The sequence below is a fragment of the Watersipora subatra genome, chromosome 9 (assembly GCF_963576615.1).
Source record: "Watersipora subatra chromosome 9, tzWatSuba1.1, whole genome shotgun sequence".
Classification (NCBI taxonomy): Eukaryota; Metazoa; Bryozoa; class Gymnolaemata; order Cheilostomatida; family Watersiporidae; genus Watersipora; species Watersipora subatra.
Genome location: NC_088716.1, coordinates 53,316,362 through 53,338,505, shown reverse-complemented (window position 1 = coordinate 53,338,505; position 22,144 = coordinate 53,316,362). Strand labels below are relative to the sequence as shown.

General features: G+C 34.1%; 1 protein-coding gene across 1 annotated transcript in view; it reads right to left on the bottom strand.

Moving 5' to 3' along the window:
- The window catches only part of LOC137405216 (basement membrane-specific heparan sulfate proteoglycan core protein-like), a 98,410-nt gene that overhangs the window by 27,649 nt on the left and 48,617 nt on the right, over window positions 1-22,144 (bottom strand). Inside the window, exons 32-49 of the mRNA XM_068091444.1 lie at window positions 21,123-21,303; window positions 20,533-20,633; window positions 20,083-20,106; window positions 18,749-18,920; window positions 17,968-18,065; window positions 17,276-17,542; window positions 16,846-17,032; window positions 15,117-15,225; window positions 13,191-13,375; window positions 11,753-11,862; window positions 11,106-11,274; window positions 9,612-9,709; window positions 6,947-7,112; window positions 5,808-5,995; window positions 5,472-5,489; window positions 3,430-3,603; window positions 2,896-3,003; window positions 2,187-2,334 (exon numbers count right to left, since the gene is read on the bottom strand). Of these exons, the coding sequence (XP_067947545.1) occupies window positions 2,187-2,334; window positions 2,896-3,003; window positions 3,430-3,603; window positions 5,472-5,489; window positions 5,808-5,995; window positions 6,947-7,112; window positions 9,612-9,709; window positions 11,106-11,274; window positions 11,753-11,862; window positions 13,191-13,375; window positions 15,117-15,225; window positions 16,846-17,032; window positions 17,276-17,542; window positions 17,968-18,065; window positions 18,749-18,920; window positions 20,083-20,106; window positions 20,533-20,633; window positions 21,123-21,303 (2,503 nt within the window). The remainder of the gene's footprint in view (window positions 1-2,186; window positions 2,335-2,895; window positions 3,004-3,429; window positions 3,604-5,471; window positions 5,490-5,807; window positions 5,996-6,946; window positions 7,113-9,611; window positions 9,710-11,105; window positions 11,275-11,752; window positions 11,863-13,190; window positions 13,376-15,116; window positions 15,226-16,845; window positions 17,033-17,275; window positions 17,543-17,967; window positions 18,066-18,748; window positions 18,921-20,082; window positions 20,107-20,532; window positions 20,634-21,122; window positions 21,304-22,144) is intronic.

The window sequence follows — 22,144 nt, the reverse complement described above, 5'->3', positions numbered from 1 at the left end:
AGTAAATATCTAATGCAAGCACCCCTTGGTGAAAATCATACAAATTTTATATACGTACTGTACATATTAAAAATTAGTAACAAAATAGTATTTTAACCTTAGTAACTATAGTTACCTACAGTAACTTTAGTGTATTTAGTGTATTTAGTAGGTATGATCTGCAATAAAATGCCACGTTACAATGCACTATGTGCAGCACGTATCGTAGAGATTTCTTACCTTTGAGGCAGACGTATAACATGAACGTTGAATTTAACTTACATGTAAATGAATTTAGCTTACTCAACACATACTTAAAGCCAAGTTTTAGTATGTATTATTAACTATCTTAGGGAACTTCAACTTTTTTATCGGGAAAATTTTATCACCTATCTGTTTCCGGTTCCATTTTCACAATAACTAATAACGAAGAACGCTGAACTGAGCTACACTGTAGATGGAGCATCGTAACTCTTTCATTTGTTGTTCGAAGGATTTCAGCGAATAGCATATAGGCATATTTGTTATTCCAGCGTAATCAGCACACCGACTGCTGAATTTGAACTTCGAGATGAGTTTTTTGTTGATATCATATGGCGAAAATATTGTGCTTGGATAGGGCAAAAAATCATTGTGTTCTACATCATGAAGGGCCAACAAATCATATAACAGGGTCATCGTAACTCGAGGGCGCAGTGTAGGTGTAATTTTAACTCAATATGAAGCTGGTAACATAGATTTTGTATTTTAACTCAATATGAAATTGTTAGCACAGCTGTTGTTTGTTTGTTTTATTTCACATTAAATCATGACATAAGATTATAGAAAATTACGGTGCAATGTGGGCCCATATACGCAGTAGCATGGCTATTCGAGGCGCAGAGCCCGAGTTAACAGATGTGATTGATCGCCAATGAAATAAACATGGTTGTCTAAGCAATAGAAACCGGAGCAAGTCTATCCCAGAGAGCCCAGCAAGTACTGCTTTAAAACAGCTCTATAACCATCATGACTACCAATTTTTCTTAGCCAAGTTGGCAAGGAATTTCATGCTGATAACATGCAATAGGCAACCCTTCTTTGGCCACCAGTAGAGGAGGAGGGTGGAAGAGGTAATGAAAATGAGAAATGACGAGTGTTATAATGTGTTGACAAGTTAGTTTGAGATTTAAATTGTGTGAAAGCTAAAAGACATATTTTTAGTTGCTAAAGTTGTTGTATAGGCAAAACACGAGATCTTTTAACCGAAGGAGTTGATGGAAAATAAGAGTTTTATGATATATTATTCTAAGCAATCGCTTCTGGATGACTAAAATTTTGTTTAAGTAGTTCATTAGAGCATTTCCCCATGATTCCAAGCAATAAACTATTTTACCGTTAATTGGAGTATTATATAAAAGCAAAAGAGGCATTTCTGGTAAGATCAACGAAGCTTGGTAAATACATGTAAGTCTCTAGCTTTGTCGCAGTTGTTTTCTCAATAGTTCTATGAGTCTTGACCAGTTAAGTGTACTATCTATTGTAACGCCTAAAAATTTTATGCTATCCATCATTTGTATGTTTTGTCCATTCATGAAAATGTTTTTTGTTAATCGAAATTTGTTTTGTGGATTTTGAATAACTATGAAATTAGTCTTCAATTTCCATTTGTAGTTAAACTCAATATGAAATTGTTAACATAGTAATTACAATTAAACTAAGTAGAAAAGATTGTTAACATAGTTATTATAATTTAATTAAATATGAAACTTTAGCAATTTGTCGTAATTTGGCTCAATATGAAATAGTTAACATAGTTGTTATAATTTAACTCAATATGAAATGGTTAACAGAGTTTTTGTATTTTAACTCAATACGAAATTGTTAGCATAGTTGTTGTAATTGAACCCAATATAAAAATTATTAACGTAGTGGGTGCAATTTGGTTAAATAGAAACAAATGTTAACATAGTTGTTATAATTTAACTCAATGTGAAACTGCTAACATAGTTGTTAAAACTTAATTAAATATGAAATTGTTAACATATTTGTTGTAATTTGACTCAATATGAAACTGTTAACATAGTTGTTGTAATTTAGCTAAATAGTGAAATGTTAACATAATTAATATATATGCCAACTTGAGTATTCTCTAAGCAATTTTGTTAAATAAGGTCAGGGTATACTCTGCATGCTATCATGGCTGACATTCATGAACTAAAACTTACCCTTGCTGTCTCCACTCGTATTTGATACCTTGAGAACCGACAGCTGTACAGTCAATAGAAACCTCGACTTGATCTAATTCAACCGCCACCAAACACGCATCTCCTCCTGTTCGTATCCCTTCACACGGGGTTGCTATCATAGGAGGACCTAAAGCATAGCAAGATACTTCTCTCAACACAAGAACTCGTTAAAGATAGAACTGTAGCCAACAAACTCAAAAGACTAGTAGATGATTAATGCCAAGAAACATCCTGTTTTAAAGCTACAGATACAACCGTGACAAACAGTTGTCAGACACAGCGTAGTAAGGCAGTCCTTAGGAATAAAGAATAAATAGATTAGTAAACTTGCACAGCCTTTGTGATTGTTGAATAAAATAAATTTAGCCAAAAATAAAACAAGGATTCATGACTTTTCTTTCATCTACTGTCAGCTTCTATTTCTGCAAACTTTGGCCTGTGGGCAGCAAATAGAACAATAGCAAACTGATGGTAGCCAAAAATACATTTAGTAAACCACTATTTTTATTGTTATCATTATTACTACTCTCACTCACTGTTGTGTAGAAAACTCTACTACTATTATGTAGTGAACTAGTTAGCTTTTAATAACACTAGATGCTAACTTACGAATATAAATAATCATTTTTATAATTAGGCTTTTGTCTATTAGACTTGTAAAGATTATAAAATACATGTAGATACTCACCAGAAAACACCTGAGTTGTGAGAAAATCGTTTAAGGTCGTCTCATCGTATTCAGGTGAACCTGTAGTTTTATTTACATTCGCATATGTGACTGTTGAGTTTCCTGCAACTGAAATACCATACAACTTCATAGCATTGACTTGATATCAAGCACCAGATAAATAAACAACAGAAACTTGATATCAAGTACTATAAAACTATATAACATAGACTTGATATAAAGTATCATACAACTATATAATATTGATTCGATATGAAGTACAACAAAGCTGTATAAAATAGACTTGACATCAAGTACCAAGAAGCTAATAGCATAGACTTGGTATCAAGTACCATACAGCTACATCACATAGACTTGAAATCAAATACAATAAAGCTATATCACACTGACATAAGCAACAAATCTATCAAGGTTTTGGTGAAAAATCTGCCATCTAACTCTAAATAGCGCAGGTGTAACTTTCACTGCATTTACTGCTATGGGTGTAACTGCTGAATTGACATTACCTGGCCAACACAGGATGTAAAGTGATACCTTGCAATGTTAGTACAGCAGTGGCCTGCGCCTCTCCATTTTCATTGTATGCTATGCAGGTATAGTTCCCTTCATCAATTTCTGATGTGTTTGTAAAAGTTAGTGTGTTGCCTGTAACCTCCACATGATCAGGAATATCATACTCATCCTTGGTCCAATTGTAGCTGGCCATGGCTGCAATGCGAAACAAAGTTTATGCTAGCAAAATGCATTAACAAGATAAAAACCCATGACGAAACCTAGCAGTTCCTAGCATTTTCCTTATGCAATTTAAAAGGTGCAATATATTGCTTGGCATTGAAAAGTTAACTGATAATAACAAAAAAAATCGTACTGTTACTTACTGGGCCCGTGAGGCTGTCATTTTTATACACTCATCATCATTAGTCATGATTACATATAGTAATACATTTGAAAAGGCTTCTATATCAAATTCATAAATAAAGCAATACTATGAAACTTCTTAAATGAAGATTAACACAAATTAAAGATCAATATTCTGAGCTTGTATAAGCTAGTTAATAATATATTAACCATATGTTAATAATATATTAACCATATGTTAATAATATATTAACCATATGTTAATAATATATTAACCATATGTTAATAATATATTAACCATATGTTAATAATATATTAACCATATGTTAATAATATATTAACCATATGTTGCACATTTTATAATTAACACTTTAGATAAAGACAAAAAATGTTTTCATTACTAGAATTGGCTGATTGTTAGACAACTCTAATTGTTTTACTAAAAGTTAGCCAATTTTGCTACGTAGCTGTATTCGCCTGTAACCTAAAATTTTGTCTAAGTCTAATGTTTGCAAAAACCACCTAATATTGGAGCACAGTAGTAGAAAAAAAGCAAAATCAAAATTATTTGTGTGTACAATTTATATACGCCAATCATCATTACAATACCTGTCAATACAAGTTGTATTTTTGTACTAGACAAATTTAATAAATTTATTCACACATTGTTTTTTGTTTTAACTTTTTTGTAGTGTTTTTGAGTGACTCATTGTTTATTAAAAATCAAAATTGCAGCACTAAAAGCACTCATATATCACATTTAAAACCGTGTCTCTATAAGAAAATTACACATTTCAACGGAGGTCTCTATTAAAGTTGCAAGCCAATGCTTAGTAGAACATGATAAACTAAAACTCACCGCTATATGAGTATACCTCATTTAACCTATGACCTTTAGTAACATTAAGAGGAATCATGCAGTGTTTGTGAATACAGAATTTCAGAGTTTAAGACTACATACTGTATTGTGCAGGGAAGTAGATAGCAGATGACGGCTGTAACATCCACTTCATAACCGCGGGCCCAAACTTACTCTTTATTCAGACTTACTGTGTAAATAACTATATGTAACCCTGTTAGCAGCATATATAACTATATAATAACTATATGTAACCCTGTTAGTAGCATATATAACTATATAATAACTATATGTAACCCTGTTATCAGCATATATAACTATATAATAACTACATGTAACCCTGTTATCAGCATATATTTGACAAAAAACTGCTTTGCATCTTTTTATTATTTTATAACAAAAATTAACTTGTTTGATAATGTACTTAAGCATCTGCAAAACACATTTTCTGTACAGAATATAGCCAAAAATATCCACGACAGATAATGGTCGTAAGACGTGTCTGGGATATTTAGGAGCTGCAAACAAGTTTTACCAAAAAGGTGTGCAGCTGACCAAAATTTGAACAAACTGAAAATGATTCAGGAAAGTCTGAGAATAAGTGGGTATAGCCTGAATTTACTGGCATAAAGTGGCAAAAAGGTCAAATACCAGGTGCAAATCAACATGTTCTCTACAGGTCCGAAACTAAAGCTGTGATCAATGATTTGAATAGAACATAACGCGAAGGGGACTTTACATTCAGGAAGGATGTATAATAGGTTATAAGGAGAAGGGGAGAAGCCAAATCAGTTTATAGTTTGTGATAAAATAGTAACATGTAGATCACACACAAATACTAGATGTTATTAAAATTTACCTGACAACGTCAAATCATCTGCAATATAAATATTCAATTGTTAAATAAATGATCACCGAGAACAATTGAACCATTGACTGGTTATACAACGCTTACATACATTGACATGCCGAGTGACATTCATCTTTATATTCTTCTTTTACATAAACATAATAATAATAATAGTCGTATGGAACCACTAATAAATATTTAACCTAACTTTAGCAGTATTTCATCAGCCTGTATATCTTTATTGATAAACTATAAACATATAAATTTATATGTTTTTATTTAATTTATAAATAAATTAAATAAAAACATATAAATTTTATAAATTTATAAATTTAAAGCCAGTACCTGGAGTTTGGCACTTAAATTGAAAGGTAGAGCCTTCAGGAACGTCTGCCTGCGGAGGCTGTATGGCAACATAAGGGGGAGGAGGAGGGCCAGGTATTGTTAGCTCAATGGTGTCAGTGTTAGTTGCAGTATCCTGAGTGGCTAAGCATTGGTAGGTGCCGAGGTCACCAACAGTGATTGGACCAACTCTAAACGAAATGCCAAAAAATAGATTTTTACTAAGTATTTATTTTAGAGAGTAATAGAATTCTTAGCATTAATGTGGCAGGAAACGGAAAGACCTAAAATTGGTAAAAGGAACATATATGGCAGTTGGACTGCTACTACTAAGGTATGAAATCATGCCTAAATTTATCAAATTTCTAATTTAAACAACAGAAAAATATTTGCAACAACGGACTTAATTGTGACGGGTACTAAAAAGACAGTTATAAATTACCTGTATTCCACATTTCCCCCAGGAAAGGTTGACCAGGTTATGATAAATCTAAGGTACATATATAATTGACCTATACTCTACATTAGACTCGGAGAAAGGTGACAAGGTTATAATAAAACTAGAGCACATATATAACCAACCTATACTCTATATTAGTTCCAGAGAAAGGTGACTAGGTTATAATAAAACTAGAGTACATATATGATTGACCTATACTCTTTATTAGTTCCAGAGAAAGGTGACAAGGTTATATTAAAACTAAAGTACATCTATAACTGACTTATACTCTATATTACTACCAGAGAAAGGTGACAAGGTTATATTAAAACTAGAGTACATCTAAACCTGACTTATACTCCATATTACTACCAGAGAAAGGTGACAAGGTTATATTAAAACTAGAGTACATCTATTACTGACTTATACTCTATATTACTACCAGAGAAAGGTGACTGGGTTATATTAAAACTAGAGTACATCTATAACTGACTTATACTCCATATTAGTCCCAGAGAAAGGTGACAAGGTTATAATAAAACTAAGGTACATATATAACTGACCTATACTCCATATTAGTCTCAGAGAAAGGTGACAAGGTTATATTAAAACTAGAGTACATATATAACTGACCTATACTCTGTATTAATACCAGAAAAAAGTGATGAGGTTAAAATAAAAATAAGTTACAAATATGACTGACCTATACTCGACGTCCCCTCCAGGAAAAGGGGACTGGGCTAAAATCAGACCATCTTTTCTTATGCTCAAATTTGCTTCGTTGTCGACTGTTGAGCATTCAATGGTAACCGTCTCACCGTAACGCTGTTCCCCATTGATGGTGAGTGAAGGAGTGTAGAGGCTTACGCCTAAAAGAACCCCCACAGAGATCCTGGTTAAAGACTAGTTAACAACTTTCCACAAGCCATAATGATGGAATGATGCTCAATCAATAAATCATCCGCAATTTATTAAACAATCTAAGTCAAGTTGATGAACGAACACTCACCATAAATCCACAAGAATTTGGCAATGCTCTTGAAAAGGTTTAGTATTATAAACGTGCTTGTGAAACAACATGCAAGTGCAATTTTGTGTGATTTTAATAGATATGTATAACTCTTTGGTGAATAGAGCGAGCATTATAAGCAATAAAACAAAAATACTTATAATTGATTTTCTTGAGCTGAATCTAAATGGAAAGACTGCCCGTTTGATGTCAGCAAGTTCACAAATGAACCAAACTAACATTGCGGGAGATCACAAAAAGAGAACCCTCTGTATATGGCAAGCAAATACATATAGATAGCATTTCATTCAACAGATGACATGCGTTATAAAGAATGAATTTAATTGGATAATTTTTGCTATGTTGTGAATCCAATATGCTGGTTGCTTCTATTCCTTTGTAGAAATAGAAGCAACCAGCATTTGCGATTAGCTTACATGATCGAACATTTTCTGTGAGTTTTTAAATGTTTTCAAACTGCATCACTCCATTTTAAATTGTATGAAGCTTTTAAATGGGAGTGTTTTTAGTTCAAGCTAATTACTCAGCAGTTTAGCGACACTGACTTTTATATTTTGATATCTAACTAAAAGCATAGATAACTGTAAAATCATCAAAATGCCCTTCTAATGACTACATAACAATAACCATGTGGTTGCACTACATTCACAGTATCAAATAAAAACTAAAATACACATGGCTACATAATAAGTTTACACTAGTTTCTCAAATTACATAAAAATATAACAACATTCAAAGGAAACTTGTGTTGGCAGCAAAAGCAAGACATTCTACAAACACTTTAGTACAGCAACGCTGAAATGAGAAACACTAAGTGTACTAGCACAATTGCAGTAGCATAAAACATAAACAGAGGCCATCAGCCACATTTCACGTAAACTGTTACAAACTTTCACATCTGGCTGCAGCCGCGACAACACCAACTCATGACAGACCGATGCAATGAGACATCGTTTCATATTTCAGATGAAAACATGGAAAATGCTAACCATCTTAGTACAGAATACGCAAGCAAACTGTGGGCACAGACAAAGAAAGCTTATACTAATAAGCTTATTATTGTAAAGCGAGGTGAGCTAATGCAGTATCAATGTCTATGCACGGTGGGGCATGTTAGTCATGTCAGTAGAAGAATAATACAAACTAGAGTTCATCAAAAATGTAAGACTATAGAGTCTCAACCTGCAATAAGATAGAAAACGGAATACAAATATTGCGAGTTCAGTTAAACTGGTTTGATACACTCTGACACAGTTATCAGACAAAGGCTGAAATATAACTAATTGAAAATTTAAAAACTGAAGAATTGAAACCTTTTTATGCCAATTAACTCACAAAAAACCTAGTTATAAATGAAATATTATCTGCCTTTTAATTGACAGGTTTAATTTTCAGAAGCAGTTACAAAACGATTTTAAGAATTTTCTTCATGAAAGAGATGTGAATTTAACCAATCATGAAGTGTGTGTAAATATTTTATGACTGATCGGGGTTTAATTTCTGCCGCTCACGTATGTGACAACAAGTTTGAAAAACTTCAAGGCTCTACCAAATGAATGAATAATCACTCCCAACCAAATGATCACCCATTTTATGGCTTTTGCTTTCATGAGTTGAAGGCAAACAGCAATTATCTTGTTGACCACCATGCTCAATTTTGATATCAGTGTAATAATAACACTCGAATACTATATCATATAATATTTAGTTTTATGACGACAAAAATTCATGAAGCGATCTACTATTTTAAATAGCCAATATTTGGTTTATCATTTTAATTTTATTTTTAAAATAGCTGAGATTCTAAAATCATGCTTATGAAGTCGGATAGAAGACCACAAATGTTAATATAAACATGAACATATGGGATCACTTCTAAAAATAGAAAAAGGCATCCAGCAAGTATGCAGACAGGCAGTTTTCACAGATTCACAAGCATTTAAAGTTAACAGTCCACATATACACCTTATACTGGAGCTACTCTATTGACAAAAGAATTAAATATGCTTCAGTGTTAAAGACAGGTATTGCGTAATTCTATGAAGTTTTTTTTTAATTTGTAGAACAGGAGTTTGAAGCAAAGCCAAATTGCTTTAGTAAGCGTTGCTGTCCATCTGCGCGGTAGCTATACCAAACAGTGGTTCGTAAAATGCAAGCAGCCCGTTTGATAAAATACATACTTGCTGAAAAAATATCAAATATTATAGGCAAGATGGAACTGCACACGATTATGTTAAAGTGCCTGACAGTATAAAACAAACTTGAATGCAGTCGGTGAGAGTAAATACGATTAGCCAAAGGTAAAAATATGAGCAAAATGAGAGCTGAGGTTACTTACGAAGTGCGAGGCGAGTGCTAGCCGTCTTAGATGGCCCATAGTTGTTGGAAGCCGTGCAGGTGTACTCGCCCACATCTTCAATGTTGAAGTCAGTGATTCTAAAACAAAAGATATCATGTTATTTGATTCATTCCACATCAAAGTTCAGCTTGTATGAGCGAAAGCTCAAGTTTTATCATTTTATTTTGATTTCACAGTCAGTTAATATAGAATGAGTTTAAACATATGAAAAGGAAAAGCCAATGTTGTTTTACTTTTTATCTAGTACAACTATTTCTGGTCAATAACACCAGCCATTCATGACTACAACAAATTTCTTGCCAACATATATATCTCTGGTGCCTTAACTCCATAGCCCAATCTTTCTTTGCTCCAGATATTTTAAACAAAGGTTGTTTAAGAGAGAGCCATTTGAAAAAAACTCTATCGAAGCAATGAGCCATTAGTTGGTGATGCAAATGGTTAATGCAAGACCGAATTCTTATGAAAAACTCATGTTCTATAGAAAATCATCTCTGAATTCTGTGCACATATTATTATTGACTGTTGTCGGTCCATCTGTATGTCATTCAATTTTACTGTCACCAAGTACAAAGAGTAAAGAATGGCAAAATTATTCTGAGGGGTTAGAAGACCAACGGAGAAAAGAATACTGTAGCTGGTTAGCTAAGTTAGTTGGGCCTCAGTCTAACAAGCTCAATGCCATAGGTTCAAAACCCTTCTTAGCCAATATTTCAGTAATCTCAGTAATTGCATGTGTAGAATTGTGTGCAGAGCGTGAAAGTTGACAAATGTAAAATAACTGTTATGGTACTATAAAAATAAAAAGTGTGGACAATCATACTACACGGTATCATTTTTGACAATTTATTGTTGATCTGAAAGTCACCATTCACTAATGAGACATCTACATGTACGTATCCTCTTAAATGACTCTCAAACAAAGCCAGAAGGAAGTCTAATAGAAATTGTAATCAAAGATACATATATGATTTCTCATTCTCAAATTACGAAGGCTTTTGAATGGAAAGAGCAGTAGCTATCATTCAGTTTCTTTCCTATCATTCAGTTGGTGATTCATGGAGACCAAACCTAAATAGAAGCTAGTCAACCCTATATTAAGCTACGGCAATCTTATTTAAGCTGTCACCAGTAAGCTTGTCATTATTCCTCACATGTGCCTAAACGTGAAGGCTGCTCTTAGAAAGTCATCGCTCTATAGAATCCAATAAATTTTGAAGTACTTGTAATACTAAAGGTTGTCAATAAGCCAGTATTATGTTGAAGATGACATGCTTGTTGTCGGCATATTCTAGAAAAACAAGTAAGGCTGTTTTTGATGGCACTTGATTTGTAAAATGTTTTCTTTCAAGGAATATTGTTCAACAAAAAGGCTTCGAGCACCAATCAATACAGTCACACTAGTTGATAAAAAGAAGTGATTAAATTGGTAGTGCTCAGCCATCTTTGACAGATCAAAGGAATACTACTGACCCTAGATACTCATTTCTGACGACAGCTTCTGGTGAGATAGGACCATTATCTTTAGTCCACTCATAGTAAATGCCATCTCCTTTTGCAGAGCACTGTAGCGTCACACTTCCTCCTTCTGACACGTAGTTGTTCGGTTGCACAGTGATGCTCACATTACTAACAAGATTGCCTGCAATATGATGCAATATGGTGCCTGCAATATGGCAATACGTTTCCAACCAATAAAACCTATGTGAGTCTGTTTTATAAATGCATATATGATTGAATAGAATATCCCTAATATTGCACGACCTCAGAAGTTAGGTCATGTTATTTCATTTGTGCAAAATCAAACTTCTGCGTATAGGAGCTGACCTCTGACCTTTATAATTTTATTTTAATTATGCAATCGGTTAATATGAAAGTATACACTGTACTACTTATGATAAAGAAGCCTACAGCACCTTGTAACTTTTAAATCTTTAACTGTCACTGCACGAAACCTGTAAGTCAACATTTGTAGTAATTAAATTACAACTTTTTGATTATATTTTGCTGCATCAGACCTGAGTATGTACTGTTGTACGACCACATAAGAAACTATAAGCATGCTGATAGCATACGTGCAACAGCAGATAACTAGCAACAACAAAACAAAAAGTACTTACCACTCGGCTTGTAGATCACATCAAATGCATAGTCGCCGTAGACTCGAGAACCAGACAAGGATGCAACACATCTGTATGTTCCTCTGTCCCTCTCTTCCAGACTTGCAAACCTAAGAGGTAGAGCCCAAATAATTAAGCTGCTATTAGACAACTTTTAGTGATGACCAGTTGTTTTAACAAAACTGCAATGAATCTAAAGACGATCCTCGGTCGAGAAAGTATGATTTTAAAATGTAAGAGAGCACTTGTCTGATGGCTGATGATGGTTGACCTCAGAAGAAATGAGTGAATGGCAACAGTGAAGTAATTAGTTAGGGTTAAACTACCTTAAAAGGCTGGTTCACACTATATCGCCATGTGACAGCGTTTTTTTTTGGTGTTCATCATCGATTATATGAACCGTAAACTGGTAGCATCGATAAAGCAAAGCGGATACTTTCGGAAAGTTTCCAGCTTTCAAACTTTCCGATATTTCGCTGTGCACTAACGAATGTCTTTTCAATGTGAACAATTTCGGCAATGGTAATTCGCTCTCGGTGATAATGTGATTCATTTCCGTTTATAATAGTTGCTGTGGGACAAGTATTTGATTCAAGCACATGAAAACAAACAGTTTCTTCGCCAAACTTTAAAAAGAAAAATGGGAACGCTACGTCACGGAGTATTTGCTAATGCAAATGTAGATATGTATGTGATTGTGTGAACATGGTTATCATCGACTATCACCAAAGTATTGTGACATAAACGCTAAGATATGGCGATATAGTGTGAACCAGACTTGATGGCCTCCATAAGTGCAATGATACTCAGCTCCAGCACCTACAACCCACCTCTTAGGAAACCCTACTAATCTATTTTGATAAGGAGGTATGTCTATTTGTTATATATCTACAAGTCAGTTACTTTTTTGTTTTAGTAAGGAAGGATGATTCCTTGCCATTCATTGCAAGTTAGAAGAGTTTAAATATATGCCTACATCTAATCATGCCTAGCAACTAATTTACTATAAGGAAAGGGTAAAGGGAAAAAAAAAGAAGAGAGTGATAAAATTGGTTTCTCATCCTAGAAGCTGCAGTCATTTGACGGCTGCCAAATAGAAGGGGAAAATGGAAAAAAGACAATATGTCATATATGGCTATTGGAATGTTTCAGTTCCGCCATGAAAACATGAAAAATCAAGCAAAATGGTACATTTTCACATTTCTTCCCCACTTTTAAGCTCTTTGCAAAATACTGAACATTTTTGATGTGTAAGATTCCAACACTTTAGGCCTATATGGGAAATAACACATATATAAAATAACATATGTATAAAATAACATATGCATAAAAATTTATGTATAAAATGTCATATGTATAAAATAATGTATGTATAAAATGTATGTCTGAAAATGATGTGTTTATAAAATTGAAAACTACAGAAGTGCCAATTACTTACACAAGCACATTGCCATACTGTTGGACTCCATAGGGCATAACCTCCCCAATCCTGCTCCACACCACCGTAGCCTGGTCATCAGATGCAGTACAATCAAGACTTAGCTGAGAGGCCTCCTTGTAGGTATTAGGCTGGTTGGCATCAGCTAGTACACCCTCAGCCATTATCTGTAGTGTCAAGGGCCTCTGCAAACATATTCATGAACTGTGTATGCAATGTGACAATACTAAATACTTTGGCGTTGTGTACATCAATTTTAAAAGCTTTGTAAGAGCTAGAAAGCTGTCTTCAATAGCAGATGATAAACTTTTTAAAGACATCCAATTGCTTAAAACATTGTAATGTGTCTTCACGTTGAAAAAAAATGAAATTGACCACAGAACTGCAAATACAACTGAAATACTTTAGAAAAAAAAAACAATTATCACAACTGGCAAAGTTGTAAAATATTATAATATGATTATATAAAAGATTAAAATATATCAATATGAATTACTGCTTATCAGTAATTATTACTACATGATTGTATAACAATTTCTGACAATAATGCCAATATTGTAGTTAAGTTTTTTGTTCTTTTATGAATTTGTGCATGCTCAAATACAAATAACGTGCTCTGCAACACATAGATGTACATAGTGTTCTTCCGTTTGTCTTCAATGAAAGTAACCCTCATTACAGGATTTAAGTTGGACGCTTTTATTGTCTGTTCCATTCTTTGTCAAGTAATTTTGTTACAAAGATTCTTGGAAAAATTGTCTTGCAAAAGTGGTAAATAATAATATATTTTTAACTATAAAATGAAATAATCTATAAAAGAAACCACTTCAAAACAATTTGATAAACTCAATAATTTTTATGCAAAAGCACCTTGCAATCATAGTTAAATATTGAAATATTCTTAGTTTTATTTTTTGTTGTTGACTTTTCTGAGAAAATATGTTGTTGAAGCTACAAGTTTGCTACCCAGTAGTAGCTCTATGAATAGCTCTATGAATAGCTGCATGAATAGCTCTATGAATAGCTCTATGAATAGCTCTATAAATAGCTGCATGAATAGCTCTATGAATAGCTGCATGAATAGCTCTATGAAGGCTAATTTGTACAGATATCTTGACCGTGCTATATAAGGGTCTATAAGATATGCTTAGAAATAATATGATAGCAGTAAAATCTTCTGCTCTCTAGAATGTTGTATTTTGTGCAGTATGATAAATTTCAATTAAGTTTTTATATAGATTTGTAACAAATTATAAATGAATTTGCTTATAATAAATGTAAATATAAAACCGGATGGGCATTTTGAAAGTAAAATGAAATAAATAAAGCATAAATAAACATTATTGAGCATATTGTACATGATTCTGTCAATAGATTTAGTGCAAATGATATGACTATTTTGTAAAATAGACTAATGCTTATACAGTCTATGAATAACAGTTACTATGAGTAGCTACAGATTTGTATGAGAATACGAAACTAATTAAATTTAATTAAACAAATTAAAAATTTTTTCACTATTTTTCAAGAAAGAACTTTAACGGAACATAAAGTTTGCCTGAACTCCTGCCTAGTATTTAGGCCTTTCTAATTTGTAATGTTGCTTGGTTTCAACTACACATTACATCAGAGTTCTGATTATTTAACCTGCATCTAACCCAAATAACACTAAGCATAGTTTATTGATGTCATGGTAAGCATAACTTTAGTTTGGCAATTCAGCTGGGTGCTTACCACATAACTAACTGGTTTTTATGCTATTACTTGAATTGTAAGAAATAATTTCACATGGTTTCTGTTCTTCATGACAAATGTGTGAAGGAATATGTATTTTAAAGTATATCAACAATAATACAAAAGTTATACACTAAAAGTTTATTTTTTAAGAACCAAGAAGACAGTGAGTAGACATGATGAGGAGCTTACTGGAGCAGATCCAACTTCTATGGTGTGAAGAAGGGGTTCAGAAACGCCATATCCATTGGTTGCTCGGCATAAGTACACACCTGCGTCGTCAGGTTTTATATCCGAGATTCTACAATATTGCAGTGAGCTAAAACTACACTGAGGGGGTCAAGTCTGAAAATGTTAGCAAAGATTTTGTTGAAGAGTAACTTCACTATAGAAACAGAGTTACCTTCCATTATTTTGGTGCATCTCTTGGAATAAATTAAAATGGAAATAAATCGGTTTTTTTTGTTTTCACACTTCCTCTATTATGGTTTTAATAACATAATGGACCAATGAATAGAAACAATATCACAAGTGATACTGACCACTAAGTAATCTTGCCATTATTAATTTCACCCTGCACTTGGGATGGAGTTGTCAAAATTAGCAACAATGCAACAAAAAAATTCCATAAAAACAGTAAAATCACTATTTTGTTGCTTGTTGTTTCACCGGAGGAAGCAATCTTTTATTACTACATCGTAGCTACTGCTGCAGCTGTTTTTTTAATAAATCTTAAACCAAAATGCATGAATCTTCAAAATGAATTATTACTATTGAGCTACAAACTATCAAGTATATCATGAATGCTGCGAAAAAATGTTTTTCATGGTCTCTGTCATATAGTTTACTAGAATAATCTCTTTTTAATTTGCAAAATATCCCATGGTACATGGCAAAATTTAGAGCATTATAGAATATTTAATGAGTATATGCTATTTTAAATAAATAATATCAATGTCCAGAAAAAATGGTATTATATCAAATTAGTTATTACTCATGCATGAAATGACCAAAATAAATAATAACATGAATAACTAATCGTAAGCATTATTAGTCATACGAGCGATGAAATGATAAGTGCTGAACCAAAAAGGTTGACACATGCTAGCCAGTACTTGAAAGCAATGTAAGCCATCGCAGAAATTAATGATACAACTGCCATTGGATAATCACTGTGTTAGAAATAACTAAAGTCTACACCTGCTAATCTTTAGATTTCTACAACCAAAATTACATGAAAAGCCAGCAACCAAAACCCTAGAGCGACTCGTGGCAACCATTGAGTCTGGCTCACAAGCTCTATCTGGTGTACCAAACACGATATTATCCTTTTTTTCTGAAAAAGCAACTGACCCAATTTCTACGAACTAAATGGGTCAGTTAGTAGATATGAACAGCTGTAGCGGAGCAAAGCTTTAAAATATCAATCTTTCTCTTTTACTAGACCAGTTATCAGAGCAACAAGCTGAGCAAGCTTGACCGAGATGAGAAAAGATACATATGCACCGCATGCGCAGACCACCTGCATGCCCTGTCAAATATCAGGCTGCTTACACAAGACGGGCCCATCCAGGTCCAGAAGCGGTCGTGGCAGAGGATGGAAGAGAGCCAACCTCTTTCGACCAAAGAATATCACTATTGTCAGTTGTCTTACACGACATGTATACATCACTACCAGGGTATGTAAATATATAGGTTCGCTCGCTAGCAGAGTTGGGTTTCTCAGGCAGTCCTTGACCTTGATAACAACAGGAAGTTATGTTACCCATTACATGAGAAAAATAAGTCCTTGCTTTAGTCACTAACACCATAACCTCTGGGAAGGTTAACAATGGATGGAAACAAAGGTTCTTTTAATTGTCTTTGCCCCCATTGGTTGCGGTGTTATTGACTGTCACAATTGTATGCTAGCAAATCTTACCTCAACGTTTCACCATTTATCTGTCTAGCATTAGAGCTCAAAGGTTTGCCGTCTTGGCGTGCCCAAGTAATGAGTGCATCAGAGTCTGAGGCTACGCATCTAATATCTACCGTAGCTCCTTCTCTGACCCGTTGCAGCGCCGCGACACCCGGCACTAAAGAAAGGCTCGGTCTACTATCTGGTTGAGCTGGGAAAAGTGAGGTAAGATGACATCCACAGCATACACTTATGCAAAACCAGTGACACAAATAAATTGTCATCATTTATACTTCTAGTTAAATTAAACAGACTTTATTTTATACAGAGGCTGTTAGGCTAGAAAATTGAGGCACAATTATTATCTATTCTACTCTAAAGAAGCACATGACAACTGATCTACAAATCAATTAGAAGCAAGCAAGAGCGGGGAAAGAAGTTAGCAACTCCTCACCAACAACATTAACAATGGCTGATGTGGTCTGAGTCTTGCCATTAGCAAACTGAGCCGTGCAATAGTATATGCCTCCATCTTGTACTTTGATTCGAGGAATAATCAGAAGGTCATTTTCAAAGTAGTACTGGCCAGGAAGTGATTTGTTGCCTTCTCGTGACCAAATGCTGTCAATGGCAGCATCGGGAGCATTGCACTGGAGTGTCACTTGACCGTTCTCTTCAATGTCATAACTTTGAGGCCCGATCTCTTTTGCGAGCTCTGAGCCTATTATAGCAAGGAGTGGTGCAAAGGGCTAAGTGAAAGCAAAGCATAGCAAGCGGGTACAAATAAAATTGTGATCTATGAAGAATGAGGAAACAGTAGGTTAGCTAGCTACAGTTAGTGGAGAGGGTTAGTCGACTTTACTATACGACTCATCTATTCAGCAATACAAGCAACACAACGTGTTAATCTTTAGTGTGACTTGTGCACTGTTATGAAAGATCCTGAAATAACTAAAAGCAGTCATGTTATGCTGTAATAAATAAAATCATACACTGTGACTATACAAAGCATTGTGGGAAGAGTGCTAACTATATTTTTCTACTGAAACCACAACAGAACTAGTGCTGTAGATGTATGGGTTTTCTGCGATAGAGAAACAAGACTGCACAATAAAAATCGAAATGAATAGACTCAAATAAACGTACTTATAATGACATCAAGAGCCACATAAGGACTTGATCCAACAGAATTTGTGGCATAGCAATAGTATACTCCAGCATCTCCTAGACTCACATCCACGAGTCTGTATGAATAGTCAGACAGTGTTTAATGATACTAATATACAAAATAAAACACATTTAGGTGATTTTGTGAGAGCCAGTGTATGGTTGATATGCAGTATGATAATAGCCATTAGATAGACCAGAGATAATATCAGAGTAACTGGTGAAAGATGAAAACAAGTTAAACTGCTTCACTTGTATAGAAATTGCCTGTTGGTGTAAACAATATAAAAAGTAATCAGTGAAGCTTAACGCTTTGTATTTCAGATTTTTTTCAAACATTCTGTGTCAAGGCTGATTATACAGGCAAACCTCCAAATAAAAAGTTAATAGGTTCCGAGATCTATTTTGTATATTACAATCATTCGGTTAGTCCTTATAATCCACAGCCTAACAATTTGCAATAACTCCTTTATGAATGCGCAACAAATCATAAACCCTTATTGTATGCAAACTACACGCAAAGCTAAAACAAATTGTATGTTGTAACATTGAGGTAATCATAAGTAGAAGTTTGATTTTACAAGGCGACTTTTGAAATTTGCAGAATTTGTTAACATGTTACATGTTAAATGTCCACCATCAACACAATACTAACATACGTAAGCATGTCAGAGCAAGCTTATTATTAACACGTAATCTACAGCCAAAGAGAAACCGGCACCTTACTATATAACATGGTAATCAACTCATATGCGCTTACTCAAGAAGTTGGTTACGACTACTCAATCGTGCCGATGATGGAAGTGGTAGACCATTCTCTCTTATCCATTGTATGCTGTCAGCATTGGCTGGCAGAGAGCATTGCAGTCTCACTAAATCTCCGACATCAGCCCTGTACTCGGTTCTTGCCGCAATTGGAACCACCGGTGTTCCTATAAAATTACATATAAAAAAGACAAAAGCTCGAACAAATAAAAAGACTTGGACAGCGAAAAACAATAAAACTAAAACCGCACAGAAAGAGAGTATAAAAGCTTTCGGAAGTCTCCACTACATATTAATTAGACAAGCATTCACATAATTATATTTATCTTTGTCGTATACATTTCTTAAGCAGGCATGTATCAGAGAAGTTATTCAAAAGATTCAAATAATAAAAAATGAAATATATATAAATATACAGATGTATATGGAGTTTACACTGTAAAGTGAGGAGATCGATAATTGAGTCAATCAGAGCTGTGTATTAAGGTTATTAAAACTAACATTAATTAATTATTACTACTAACAGTTTCATGCAATTGTATTGCAATCTTCAGGTAAATATACGTATGTACATATATACATATGTGTGTATGTGTGTACGTGTGTACGTGTGTACGTACGTATATAGCTTATTACAGAGAAGAGTGACAGAAGCTACTCTAATGCGAGAGAGAAAGAGACTATCAACTGAAAACTGATTAATTTGCAATTTGAGTCGGCTTGGGCCATCAATGAACAAAGTAGCCGGATATATACCCGCTATTAATTGATGATATGCCAAATAGTAGAAAATAGTCTAATTTTAAATTAGAGTGTTTATCTAGGATTATGTATTAGTTCAGAGTAGACTACAAGAAAATCAGCAAGTGCTGAGCTTCTGTATTGTAGTCACTCGCTGTTATGAAACAAATTAAAGCTTTTCCCAACCAGCATTATAGATATTAGGGTTAGCAGCTTCTGAAGTACCAAGTCGGTATTAGTCAGTATTTATAAGTTACAGCAGATATGGTGACAGTGAAATCATCCTGATGTAAAGGGGCTTGAGTCACTTAAATTATAAATGAATTAATGCCAAGGAAGACTCTAAAGCAAGCAAACTTCTACACATTCTTGGACATACAGCATGTTTGAAGAGACAGACTGCACAATACCTTCTGATCGCTAACTACTAACCAGTTATGTTATCTATTATCCGTGCACTACTTAGCATGAAAAAAAGAATTTGTATGAAATGAAAGTGTTGCTTTCTACATATACTAAGAAGTTATCAATCGTAAGGTTAGAAAAGTGGGGCAGCTAGATTATCACTCGATATGAGCCATTACTTACTGTCAGCTTGACCTCCTGATGAATCTAGAATGATATTTGTTTGTCGCTAGAAGTCTGTCTTGGACAACAGGTAAAGTGAAAACAAAAAGAGAATAAAGAGCGAAATATTAACTTTAGTTCTGTACTTGCGAATGAAGCATTTCAGAGAAAGTGGCTGTATAATGGGCATCAAAGGCAAATGATGGCAAAAATATGTCGTGTCTTCTCACCACAATTCCATAGCAAACTAAGTCTCAATAAAAATGCCACTTTTGAGAAAGACTCATTTACTGAATAAAACCTTGCTGTCCTAGATATTTTCAAAAGTTCTGTAAAATTAAATAGAATAAATGGCTACTACAAGTATTTGAGTGTCTGGAAGTCTTAGATATTCTGACAGTGTGCGTGTACTGAACTTATGATCACTGAGACAGTCATTATGAATTTTCAAGCGAGTCTTGCGCAACAAACCTGATACGATAACTTGATGAGCGGCTGGACTCGAGCTCCCTGCTGCATTCATCACAACGCAGTAATAAGTTCCTTGGTTGCGACCATCCAGTTCTCTTATTCTATCAAAAATTGCAGTACGTAAATTAAGCTGACAATTGAGATTTCTACAGCGAATAGATAAAAACTGGTATTGACAAAGGACCATCATCTCAAGCAAACAAAATTTTGAAAACTAAATATCAGTTAAAGGCTTCTGCACATTGAATGTGAATAATAAAAATGAAACAGCGCGCCAGACAACTCTTAAATTAATTATACTCTTGGATTCAGAAGGTCAGATTAAGTTTGCTCAAGTTTTAGAGCGGTGAAAGAAGGGTATGATATCGATATTGCAGCTCTGTATGAATTACTTTTATTTTCTGCCAGGTGAAGCTTTACTAGTACATCTACCAGAGTCTTCAGATGGTTCACTGTTAACTGATATAAACATAACACCGCAATACATTCGTCACAGGCCTTGTTTTTGTATGTTTTCATCAGAACTGTCAGAGCTATGCTACATGATAAATATGATGTTATTGTATTAAATAAAACTAAACGACACTTACTCTAGCACTGCACTCCTTGTGACAGCATTTGATGGCAGGACTCCGCCACTGAATGTCCACCTGTATGTCATAGCAGTCACAGAAGAAGCCTGGCATCTCAAAATGGCTGTCTCACCAATGTTATACATGTTCCTCAGAGGTCCATCCCCGCCACCAATTATGTTGACATTAGCAGGCACAGCTGTACATGGAATAAGGCAACAACTGAATAAATGATAGCACAAAACATGCATTCCTCAACCTTTTTAGTCTTAGGTGATGTTATTTATTGTTTTGCTTTTGATAGACTATTATAGACATTGATGACCATAATAATGCTGCCTACCATTGCAATCCTTAAGTCATGACCTTTGTAACAAGGACCAACCCATTGATGGTTTCTGAGACATAATTAGAATTTGTGATGAAATTGAAAAATTTTATTTGAAGATATGTATATATACACACATAGATATACATAGATATACATGTTAATTATATATGTATATGTTTCATAACAAGTTTTTTTTATATATTCATGTATACAGCTTGTAATGATATTTTCAAGATATAGTGCTAAACCGCATAAAGACTAGAAAGAAGCAGTTGACTAAATGAATGCTAGCATAAAATATAATGCCTATTTGATCTCAGACAATCAACCTCTGCGAAAAACATTACACGGCTGGTCTTTGTTTGAGACCCTTATCATCCACACACAGAGTTACTTTTTGTCAACCTTTCAGCGATCGATAGTCTATAATATTAACAATGCATGCATGTAGCTGTTGATACAGATATGAACAAATTTTACTTAAGTAAAGAGCAATAACAATGCTTATAAAGTTTTTTAGCAGCTATTGAAAGCTAAAGCATGGATGACAGCAGATGACGGGTAGGCGCAATAGTTAGGCGTCAAATATCATGCTCTTTACCGACTCCAATACGGCTCTGCATTGGTAGATGAAAATACAGATTGTGCATTGAAAATAAAACACCATCATGCAATAACAAATGCAAAAGTGTTGTACAGTTTTATAAAT